Source organism: Coloeus monedula (genome assembly GCF_965178545.1).
Source record: "Coloeus monedula genome assembly, chromosome: 8".
Lineage (NCBI taxonomy): Eukaryota > Metazoa > Chordata > Aves > Passeriformes > Corvidae > Coloeus > Coloeus monedula.
In genome coordinates this window covers 15,932,226-15,944,769 of record NC_138788.1, presented here as the reverse complement: position 1 = coordinate 15,944,769, position 12,544 = coordinate 15,932,226, and the positions used below count along the sequence as shown (strand labels likewise).

General features: G+C 37.7%; 1 protein-coding gene across 12 annotated transcripts in view; it reads right to left on the bottom strand.

Annotated features, from left to right (window-relative positions):
• KCNMA1 (potassium calcium-activated channel subfamily M alpha 1) overlaps positions 1-12,544 on the bottom strand; it is a 439,539-nt gene that overhangs the window by 39,803 nt on the left and 387,192 nt on the right. For all 12 annotated transcript variants that reach the window (XM_082286462.1, XM_082286463.1, XM_082286461.1 and 9 more), the window contains 3 exons: positions 11,408-11,531; positions 8,300-8,524; positions 4,951-5,143 (listed from right to left, as the gene is read on the bottom strand). In XM_082286462.1, the coding sequence (XP_082142588.1) occupies positions 4,951-5,143; positions 8,300-8,524; positions 11,408-11,531 (542 nt within the window). The remainder of the gene's footprint in view (positions 1-4,950; positions 5,144-8,299; positions 8,525-11,407; positions 11,532-12,544) is intronic.

The window sequence follows — 12,544 nt, the reverse complement described above, 5'->3', positions numbered from 1 at the left end:
GGGTTTTGGGAAGAAAGCCAAATAGCAGCTTTAGTTACAAGTGAAGATAAATATTTTGTGTTTGGCCATGTTCATCTGGTGGATAAAATAACAAGTAAAATTCCCACAATGTAGGGCTCTAAGAAAAAAACAAGAAACATGAAGAACTAAATGGGAATAGTCAATAGATGGTACTTGAAGAAGAAAGGATGTAAATGTCAACAAAATGAAGGAAAGGAAAATTACTGGGGGTCTGCCAACTTAACAGCCAAGGAAGAACCTACCCCATACTCAGTCCTCCTGGGTGCTTTGGAAAAATGTTATGACTAGGGAGCACATGTTATGACTATGGGTCTAAAGTTCTCTGGTCTGCTCTCCAAAACACTTCTTGATAAAATAATCTCAATTTCTATTTTAGGGAACAGAATGAGAAACAGAAAGGACAGTAAAAACCAATCTCTAGTACCTCAGGGTGACCATTTTCTCCAACACAAACACATACCTCTTTAAGATCTTTCTAGAAAGTCAAGATCTATAAGAGGAAATCAAGATAAACACAGGGCTTCCTTGTCACAAATAAGACATTTGGCTGAGTTTATGAGTAATTTTGTGAAGAGGTGGGCCAAGCTCCCTCTTTACAGCATTCTGTACTTCAAAATCGGAGATATCTTAATGAAAGCAATATTTTGATGCAGCTTCAGTGGGATCCGCTTTGGTCTTTCTGTCCTTGGAATCTAGGTTCTAGGTCTCCCAAAGGCAATGAACTGCCCTGATGATTTCCAAAAGCTCATTTTCAGGACATTAGAGTCTGCAGCCCTAACCTCTAGCAAGCCTACAGAGCTGCACAGTCAGCTTTGAAACTATCAATGCAGACAGCCATGAGAACATTTTCAACCTGAGAACTTTGAACAGGACAGATCCAATTTGAAAGAACTGCCTGTTCTTTTTGAGTAGAAGTACACACTTTATGTAAAGGAGACCAGCAAATCCTTTCAGAACTGTTAGTAAGCTTTTCCTCCTAAGGAAGACAGCTTGTTTCCACTTGTAGTTCTGTGTAGCCATCCATTTGGTCGTATGTTGCCAGACAGCTGATGATGAACATAGATTTGACAACTTTGATAGTTTACTGCCATCCCCTCTGGATACTCCAGGTCATTTGTAGCTCTGGTCCAGAATATTATTTTTTTCCTGTGTCTTGGAACTTTGAGTTGGATTATTCTTCTGCGGAAGGTCGAGGCAGAGCACCGTGCTTGGACAAGATGCAGTTCTGCTGGATCAGTTACGTTCCAAGGCAGGCAGGCCAGAGGACTAAAGTGTTTCCACACTACTTGTAGAAGGTCCAGATAATTACTGTTAACCAGTCCAAAAACCTGGGGATATTTTAACACCATAAGGAGGTACTTTCAAGTCTTCATTTCTGTATGAGAATAGCTGTGTGTGTTTTAACTTCATCTTGAACTAGTAATGAGAAAATCCCTTGTTGATGCAAACCAGAATAATACAGAGCTGATTTTTCAGCAGTTGACTTAATCCATTGGGAATTGGCAGCCCTATTGTCATAGAACTTTCCCTTTCAGCAAAGCTTCCTGTCATGTGTCCACCCACCTGTTCCTTCTACAAGACCTTTCCTCTCGGGCTGCACCAGGGTTCCATTTCAAAGCTCTGTCCCTGGCTGGAAAGGGCATGTTTGGAGGGATACAGAGGGTTGGCTAGTGATGATTGCTTATATGCCTAGGACTTGGAGTGACTTTAGTGTTAAAGTAGGTAATGAGGATGAGGCTCTGGGAAAAAGGGAATGAAATCCCAAAATTTGTGGATTCTTCTCCTGCTATCAACTTAGAGCAAATGAGTTATAGATACAGCCCTGTACTTCAACACTTGCCAACGATTATGGCTTATCTGATTGTTAAACAAAATTTGCATCCTGCTTTTTATGGCACCCTTCTTGTACTGGTGTCATCTTTTGCCTGATGCTGAAATGAAATAATCACAGATACAAACTAGAAAGATCCTTGTACATTCAATAACCTATCAAGTAAATGACTGTATTTTTATTTCTCAGAAATGTAAACATAAATTATAGATCAGGTTTTCATATGAGATTCCACTGCTCGGTGACTACATAACTATACAGATATAATACAACATATTTACTCAGAATAGCAAGGGTAAGGTCATACTGCTAAATCCCTCACCAAAAATCTTGAAGCTCAGCCCATATGTTTCTCAGACTGCTCACATATTTTGCTTTATTTCTTCTCTTTTCAACACCCTGTCACAGGTCAACTGACCTTCTGCCATACCTCCAGATTTTCTAATGCCAGTGTTTCTGATGATCAGTAGCAGAAGTAACATAAAATAACGACACAGAAGATCCAAAGCACGATGTTGATGAGGATGTCTTAATTCAAAATCATACAATAAGATCTAGAAAAACTAAGATTGGCAACACTTGAAGTTTTTATCAGTTAATGTGTTAAGGATAAGTATGTCAAGCAATACACAAATGAAAAAATAACAACTTGCTCTGTAAATAAAGGCACTAAATTGCCAGTAAGAATCTCTGAGTTTGTTCTAATACACTGCTTGTTGACCAGCAAAAGTTGAATCACCTGGTTTATATAATTGTCATGATAGTTGTGTCCACCGTATGTTAAAGCTGCATTTCACAGACAAAAATGTCACATTGCATATAATCCCCAGTAAAATTTGTGCTATCTACTGATCTAACTGCTTCTGACAGTCTAATCATTTTATTCAAGGTCTTCTGTGAAAATTTACTGTACTGAAAGGAATGCAACCAATTCAGGAGTTGTGGATATCATACAGAGAGAATTTACTGTGAAGATAATTATTTTCTGAAGCAACTCAGCTTGGAAGAACCCCTCCTTATTCAGTGATCCCAATTAAAACAGGCTGCTGGTTGCCTGCCTTGTGTCATGCCCTGTTTCCCCAGAACAGCTACCGAAAGAATGACCTTTTATTTTTTAACATGCAATCTGGTATTTACCTGAAGTAATGTCAAAAATTTCTAAGAATATGCTCACCTATTGTTCCTCCTCTTCTCTGCATCAGCAACATTTAACAGGGCTAATGGGATTTGGACCATGGCCAGTGTACACTTCCTGACCTATAGGGGCTATTGCTGTAGCAGCAACCTGGGTATTAGAGATTCACAGAACAATTCAGTCTGGAAGGGATATTGGAAGGTCTCCGGTCTTATTTCCTGCTCTAAGCAGTGTCAGCTACAAGGTCACCTCAGCTTCTTCGAGCTTTATGCAGTCAGGTCTTGAATACCTCCAAGCATGGGGAGTAAAAAATGACAGGTGATCATGTAGTGCACAAGACTGGATATTGGTAAGTTTCCTCCATCCTCACTGAGGGATGGTGTGAGATGCTGTGTACACCAAGAGGTAAATACAACAGTCCTGGAAATGTCTCTAACTTCTGAGCAAAGACAGAAAATTCTCTCAGACTGCTCATGCTCAAGAAGAGATTCTTGATTATTTTAATTATGTGTGTGATAGGAGACTGAGAGAGATTCATCAAAGAGTAGCCATTAGCCTGGTAGTGAAAGTACAGACTTAGTTTTGAGATACAGAATTTCAAATCCCAGGTCTAGATCAGTGAAACAAGGAACCTCTATGCCTGTCTTCCACTTCTGCAATGAGTTTCTTAATCATAACTATAAGCTATCAGAGCGTGAGCAAGATGGTCTCACAAATTTATGAGGAAAGAACTCTAAAATATTTGGAGTTGTATTATTTCCAGACCAAAGATTTGAAACTCTGAACACTCATGGGATTGAAAACAACCAGTTTCTTCCTTTTCTTCTCTAAATCTACTTTTTATCCAAAAAACTGTCTGATCTAACTTTGAAAACTTCAAGCTTTTAGCTTCCTGGTACAATATAATTCCACCATTTTAATGCAGAATCTAAGAAAGAATTTTCTATGTTCAAGTTTCTATATTCAAGAAGTTACACTGCAGCCTCTGATTTTTGGCACATAATTCCTATTTCCTGATAAGAGTGTAAAGAGGAAAACCTGAACTTAATCTTAGTTCTCACCGTCCTTGAGGGAAAACTACCTCTCGATCAGGCTCACAGGGAAACTGCAGACCAAAGCACAATCCTTTCCACCTACATTTATAGCAAAACTAGATCCAGAGGGAATATTTACTGCAGCAGCTAATAGGTTTATCAAAGGTAGGACTTCAGCTGCATAAGCTGCAAGACGCTTCAGGGATGGCGAGATGATTGTTTTTACTCTGATGGTCTTTGCTGGGGTGCTTATGACTGCTTTGCAGCTGCTTTGCACAGGCATAGATGGTGTAAAATAGCCTTTGGCTACCTATGAATCAGTCCCCTACTCTCAGGAAAGATTGAAGGATTTTGTTTAACGTCCTTAAATGGGATGAGTACATGTCAAACCATGGGAAGAAATCAGCTTTGAGTTAACTCTCAGTTAACTTCTTGAGCAAGAAGGTGCCAGAGCTGTAAAGAAAATTTAAAGTTCTTGTTCTTTTTTATTTTACTTTTTGGCTGGTATTACTCAAACTTGTATTTTCTTTCCCGTTTTAATGTGCTCTACATAAAAAGAAATTTTGTTGGACAGAAACTTCAGATATTCCAAATAATAATTGCAAGTTATCACTGGTTATACAACAGCAACTCCCCATGTAAGAAAGTCACAGTGAGAAAATGACGGTTTTATATATTATCTAGGAAAATTTTAAAATGAGAAAAAATGCCAGTTTCATGTTCATTCATTTTTTCTCTGAATGATGTGCTTTGTGATGTAGCAGAGAAACTACGTGACTGTCCCTTTAAAAGCCATCATACCAATCAGCAGGTTTAACTGTCAAGCAAGCTGATGTAGGGCTCTTTGAATTACTGAGTGAGGGATATTCTTCCTGCCAGGTCCTGTCCCCTGTAGGCACTGCAGAGAAGTATTATAGGGCAGTCCTTACCTTGGGAATTAGCCTGCAAGACCCCAATGCTGTCATCAAACTGCATAGATTTGATGTTGAGTGACGCCAAGATGCATTCCTTGTCCTGCAGCGAAGCATCATCAATATTATTCTGATTGGCTGACAGGATAACGCACATGTCGCAGAGGTTGATGTTGACAGCCCTTAAATCAGCCCGACTTAATGGCGTACCCTTCGGCACAGGGAAAAAAAAGGGGGGGTGCAGAAGAGGGGAAAAAAGAAAAACAAATTAAAGATTGAGAAGGAGCTTTGGGAAATTATTTAACAAGTATCTTTTTTATGCTCTGACATTAAGCTGGTCTAACTATGTGCCAGGGAATAGGAGATGTGTGCTAATCTAAAGGGTAGTTGGTGCTGATGGCAGCATTTTAGGTTCAGTCTCAATACTCAGTCAAGCTATTACTAACAAACAAGAAACAGGAATAATGCCAGCATTCTACATCTCATCGGTGACTTGAAATTGTCTTGATTTAAGTTGCTATCATGTGGCAACCTCTGGCTCTCTGAATATAACAAGGGGGGTGTTTTAAATGTCTATTTATCTACTACCAAGTCACAATGGTCTTGGGCAAAAGAACAGCAATTTAAACAGGAAAGCATTACGTGTCCGGCACATTTGAAATGCAATCAGGATAAAGCTATTTTTTCAACCTAAAGCAATACACAGAAAAGGTTAATCCTTTTTGAAGCACGCTTTTGGTGCTTCTAGAAGGAAAACACACTGAGCTTCAAAGCTGTGTGATTAAACCCTTTGAAACACAAACAGGACTTTATCCTAATGGGCACAACTTGTGCAACAGTCCCTGCTCCACAATCCTCAATCAGAGAATGCAGTCACTAAAATGAAATGCTGTGGTAGCCTGTGGATTTTTTTCATAGTAAACAAAACTGAGATATGACAGTTGACATGGTATTTTTTGTTTAAAATTACACATGCTTTTCACATCCAACAGTCCACAACTATAGTTACAGAGTATTAAGTCTACATCACAGGGGCTGCGAGGTTCAGGAAAAACACTTTTTTTTTTTAATGGAAACTAGATTCTGCTCTGCTGCCTCACATGGTTTGGTACTCAAAGACCCTAATGATGAGGAGACATAACTGTCTCCTTGTCACGCAGAGACTTTCATAAAATCAAGACAAGACCCTGCTTTTCCATCTCCTGATCATAAATGGTGAATATCTCCTGAAGTCCACTGAGAGTACTCACTGCAAAAGTGATTTTAAAATGCACAGAGTGTAGGAAGAGCCCAATTCTTATTCAGCTTAATTATTCCATGTAACTTTCAATAATTTGAGTTGTGAAACCTTGTGAAAAACAATGTGTATCAAACAGATACGATTTCATTATAAACTGCTCAAAAGTTAGAACACGATTATTCCAGCCACCTTAATCCTGCTCTTTGTGCCTGTACTGCACACCAAGTGAAGCAGGAGTCCTATGGGGAAAAATAATATGCAATAATGTAATTAATTAAAGGCTCACTCCTAATGATTTTATGCAAAGGGACAGAATTAAGGCTGCCTGAGGATATTTAAAATTGGCATTTGCCTACTTTTTAAGAGTTTATTCAGCAGCCTAAAGGCCTCTTTTAATACAGATTTTAAATTCCAATTTTTTTCTTTAAACCAGAACAAATGTTTTTGTATTCAGCTATAATCACATCTCCATCAGATAGCAGCAGCAAGTTTTACCTCATCAACCAAAGCACAGAGAAGTAGGAAAGTGGCCTCCCTTTAACACAATTTTCTACAAGTATAATCTCAGAAACTTAAGTACATTTTTTAATTAGTATAATTAGATCAGAAAATTGCTGCTATTTTTAACCTGATATCACCATTTTGAACCAGATAGGCTGGGGGAAAAAAAAAGTGGGAAAAAAGTAATGAAGTCTGTGTGGTCTTCAGCACCCTTGATTTCTATGTGAGATACAATTCCTTTATAATATTCTGTATTTTTAAAGGTGCATCGTCTAAGCTGTTCAAGTCAAAATTAATCTAAAGCTATTCTGAATTTTGGTGTAAACTGGGGAAAGTAAAGCTGGTGTACATTTCTTTAATGCCTCTTCAGAATTCAGAATCTAAACTTTCCAAAAACATATTATAATAATGGATACACATTATATACTGGAAGCAGTAGCAGGATTCTATTCTGCTCGATAGTTCAAGAGTATTATCAATTTAATTCTGATTCCCTAGTCTTTAGCCTTCACAGTGACTGGAATTAAAAGGAATTGGCAGAAAAAGGAGGATATTAACTGACCAAATCTGATATTGACACCATTTTTGTGACAGCAGAGAATCTTGTGACACCATCTGTTGGATCAGGTTACAGAAAAATGCCAAGGGCTAACACTAAAACTGCATTTACAGTAACAAAGACCTACAGTCTGAATTAATCAAAAAGCAAAGACAGTCCTTTCATTCTATAGCTATTTTCCCAGTTATTCAGTTAAGGTTACATCCATCATTGATTTATTTATTTTTAACTGCTGAAATGTAGTTATTAAAAACTAGTAAACCCATAATTTTTGTTTCTGGAAAGAAATATCTAAACTAACTTTACTATATAACATGCAGAGCATTCTCTTTCATACTTATACCATGGGCTCCCACTTGTCATTTACAGCTATGATCACCTCAGATCACTGGCTTGGAGGGCTTCATTTTTTAGTCCTGGAGCTCCTGATTCTACATTTTGGTCATTTGAGTGAATCTTAATGACACATAGGAGAAAAAGGACCTTTGCAGTTTTAGTAGTTGTGCCTACTAAAATCAACAGGAGCTTTTAATTGATTTAAAAAGGATCAGGTTTTGCTGTACTTCCATACAGGACTCTGTACTGAAATGCCATGGCAGTGTTCCGTATAAAGCAGGCCAGTCCACAGGAGGTCTTTACATATAAATACATGAATATGTATAAATATTAAGTAGATAGAGTAACAATATTTTTTTCAAAGGTTTTGTGGGTATAAATACATAAATAATATCATAAATAACTACTGTCGTTCTGTCAGGGAAATCACAACATCAGAACTGGCTCCATGCAGTGCACTACAGTGAATGTTCAATACATAACACAGCTAAATACATCTGATAGCAGCTGAAATTCATCCGATGAGGATGATGAGGAGCCAAACACTGCAGCAAATATCTTCTAATAAGGTCTCACAGGGCTCTGTTTTCACAGACACAGTAAAGTGAAAATCTAAGTCCTCAGGCCTATAAGCAGACAAAAGTAAAAAAGCCTAAGATCAAAGTCAATATGAATCTGTCCAGTTGGTGTCCCAAATAACAAAGTATCAATAATGTGGCTTTTGAACTTACAGGCAAGATTGAAACCTTGGGGAAGTTATGCAGTGTCTCCCATTCCCTTCTCAGGTATTCAAGTGAACCCACAAACACAATGTGCTTGAGTTCATGGTAGTGAAAGTTGCTGGCTCGTAATGGCATCACTAAATTTCTTAATCCAATCAAAGCAGATGTAACATCCCCAAATATGCAAACGACTACATGCCCACTTAAAACTGTCATCGCTGCTTCACTTCGAGTCTAAAATAAAAAACAAAACAAAACAAAAAGACAAGGCAAAAATGAAACAAAGGGCATCTTAAATCATATATTGAGTTTAAAACCAGGAAAAATACAACTGTCAATATTGTTCATGCACAAAGAAGCAGTTTGGTAACAGCTGTTCATTTTACCCTTATTTATCCTTCATTAAATGTGCTCAGCAGAAAAAAATTTTGTTCTTGTTCACAAATCCTTCAGCATTTGGGAAGACATTGTATTGGATCAAATTTTGGTCCTGTGTAAGTTTCTATACATGTGGATTGTGACTCTGGTTACAAAGTACTGTGGATTTAGCTAAGGATTATGGAAGATAGATGCAAAATCACACCCTAGTTGAAAAATCACTAGCTGGGTTCTTTTCAGGACCAATTTGAAAAGGAAAATATTGAGTGTCCAGTGTTCCTAGTAGGGCTGTGATGTTACTCAGATCTTGTGAATTGAGGACCACAGCCTCTTAGAGTCAAAGCTCTTATTTAAAGACAAGCTGCTGTTACCCTGAGAAGAAATCCACAAATGCTCTACACTGCTCTGCTTCACAATGGATGCCCACTACACTGCACAAAGCTTCTCTCAGTGACAAAATCAAAGCGAAAGTTTGTGACTAATACTAAATTTTCAGGCCAATTGGACTTACTGAGGAAACAGGTCTCATGGAGAATATTTAAACGATGTCCAGAATTATTTTCTTGTCTCAGTGAGAGAACAAATTTTTGCACTAATTTCAGCATTGTTTAGGTCAGTTGAGCAGGCAACTCAAACACCAAGATGATTAAATAATGCCACAAGGAAAAAATGAGCTTAATTTCTGTAGCCAGTCTTGACATTGTTGTAGTCCATCGAGTAGCTGGAGATCCACCGATATATTGCCAAGAAATTGTACATGGGACCATTACACAGAAATTTTACCGAGGAACAAAACTAAACCAGTGGTGAACTGCAAAATTTTCCTCTCACTTATCCACAGTATATGCCATTCTTCTATATTACAGAAGCATGGTGGTGTGCAATTAAGACAGGAATATGCAGCAGATATGCTCATTATGTCAGGAGAATGGGAACTCTGATTAGGAGTTTTCTCATCAGTTAAAAAATGCATGAGCTTTCAATTTCTCCAGGGCAATTATATTGATTTTCATACAGCTTGACCAAGAGAGTCATCTTGGTCCTTCAAACAGCAGAAGACATGAGCGAATCCTCAAGTGAAGCATGTAAGCTGTCCCATGCCTATACATCTGGAATACTCAGATTTTACAAGACAGAGACCAAGTCTTGAAAGCAGGTATGTGAAAAATGTCACTCCGTAAATCAGCCATAAATATGTATGTAGCCATATATGGCAAAATCCCTTCTTACTACCGGGTACTGCTGAAATGTCGCAGAGACAAAACAGACCTTGGGCAGAAAAATGAATTATTTTCTGACTGGGACATCACCAAGTATCAATTAGAAGACAAACTGGGAAATCCCATCATCGTCAAATTATGCACTAATTTGTACTTCTGCAGTCTCTAAGGACAGCATTAAATTTGCATAGAAATGAACATAGACATAAATTGTGGACTGCAAGTTTGAAAAGGTGTAGGGAAGCATTTTGCTGGCAGTGTCTTTATTTGTGATGATGTATGAAGCAGAAAGCACCTGGACAGACTTGAAGATTCACAGGCTGGTAGTGGAAAAAACTAACACGGCATAACCAAGAGATGATGATTCAGTCACTCCCCAGCACCATTTCTGGAGGAACACTTTTCAAAGTAGGGCAACTGGTAGTTCGTCAGCTAAAATGTGTTCATAGCACAAAGGCACATTTCTATCTCTGTTTATTACAAAGTGTTTTACAGCAGGGCTGTACCCCTTCTTGCTTGCTGATTACAAATAAATGATACCATTTAAAGCTGTTCAGGCAAACTCCATCTCAAAGTTCCATCTCTGAAATTTGGAACTTACTTGCTTGACTGTTTAAACACTGATATTGCAATTCCAGGCAATGTCAGAATTATTACAGAAACCCCTGAGGAGAACTGGAGACAAGCTTTTAACCCCTGATTGCTAGAATAACTGGGCTGTCACCATCGCTGGCTACACCATGCCACAGTGCAGGAAAATCTAAGAGAGCAGGCTCGGGAAAAGCTTTATGAAGTGCGACAAAGTGAAGATCCACCAGGGAGTTCATTTCAAATAGAATCAGTTTTGCGTATGAGATGTGCGTGTAGTTACTTGCTACTCTTAGGTGTGAGTAAATGAACACAAGTGGCATAAACTTTCTAAATAAGCTGTGATAGGTCTCCTAATTATTTTTAATTACTTGAGTCAGTTTGATGGTTTTCCCAGTTAAAGAAATAAGACACACATAGACAGGGCTCACTGCAACATGCTAGAGATAGAGTAGGAGCACTACTTGCTCTGGCCTGTTTGGGCATCTTGAAATATTGGGAATTGAGAGAGAAGTTCTAAGAGAGCAAAATTAATAAAAAATCAATTAACAATAATGAATAAAACATCAATAAATAAGAGGCAAGTCAAAACAACACTTGCCTGTGTTAGAATCATTACTGCCTTGTGTAAAGAGAAAAATGGGGTATGTAAGGATTTAAGTATTTCTAATCTTAATTCTCTAAAGATTTAAACCAAATACGCAAATTTCAGTTCATGAAAACAAAATTCCCTATACTGGACAAATTTTTATCGTTGCACTGCGCATAAAGATTTACATGATCAGAATTCTTTAACCAAAAATCCTAGCTTTGGTTTCACCAGACTGTGCTCCTGACTTCAATACACTGGATTTCATGATTGTAGAGACTAATTTATTAATCCATTAGACATCAGTTCTATGGTTTAACACAACTTATCATCAATACCTACCAAAATGACCTTTTCAATGTCTTTGGCTGGACACCAATGAAACATCCCTGTAGAGTCATATTTTTTCACATTGGCATCCATATTGTCAATCTGCTCATTTCCAGGAATTAACAAGGGGTCATGCCTGGGGAAAAACAAGTTGAGGACAACATAAATGGAAAATACTATGAATTATGGATGGAAAAGATATCCCAAGAGCTGTTTACAAAGAGGGATAAAAGTAAAAAAATGAAATGTATTTACACTTTAACATGCTTTCAATAAGGACATTTTTAAACAAAAGCTGCATATCAAAAAAAGAAGTTAATTTTTAAATTTTGGGTGCAGTTTCAAAAATTTTCTGTACTTGTCTATACCAATAATAATTTAATTTTAAATTGGGTTTTCTGACACCATCACAACCATGTAAGTTTTCTTCTTTCCAGTTCCACTCCTCTGAAACAAATATCAAAGTTCCTATAGGCATTTGCAATGAAGTAGAAGGGATAGGAACAGAACCCCATGCTGACTGACTGGCATAAGTATGGAAAGCCAATTACTTGCTTTTACCACGTACAACTTCTGACGTGATGCTCTTCACAGTAAAAGCTTTAACAGGCTGCACTTTAAATATTTTAGCAATTTGCCCAATCATATTTTGCTTTCCCAAACTGAAGCCCTTTAAAGATTCAACAGTATGTCATTTTAGAGCAGACTGACTAACAAATGCCCACATCTGGAATACATGATTTTAATACCAAACAACAATGTCCATTTTCTCTGACAACTCTACCTGTGATAACCCTCTAAGTGTTTCTGCAGCAACATTTTAAAGCACAAGGCTTCTCAAAGGAGAAGCAAATGAAAGACATTTTTATGAACTTGCTCTCCAGCTATATAGCTACATCTAAGCACAGACACATACAGTTCTCTAATTTATATGCTAAAATCAAACATTAAGCTAAGTACTAAGTGACTCCAACACTCAGATGCTGGTGAAGACCCCTAAGTGACTGCATTATACAGTAGCATTAGCAGAATTGTATTCACAAGATACAGGGTAGACTGACCCTAAAATCTTTTATTTAGCACAGGTTAATAGTGCTTTGGCTGGAAAGCCACAGTCTTTACCTCAGGTTTTTGTCATGAATGCTTGAA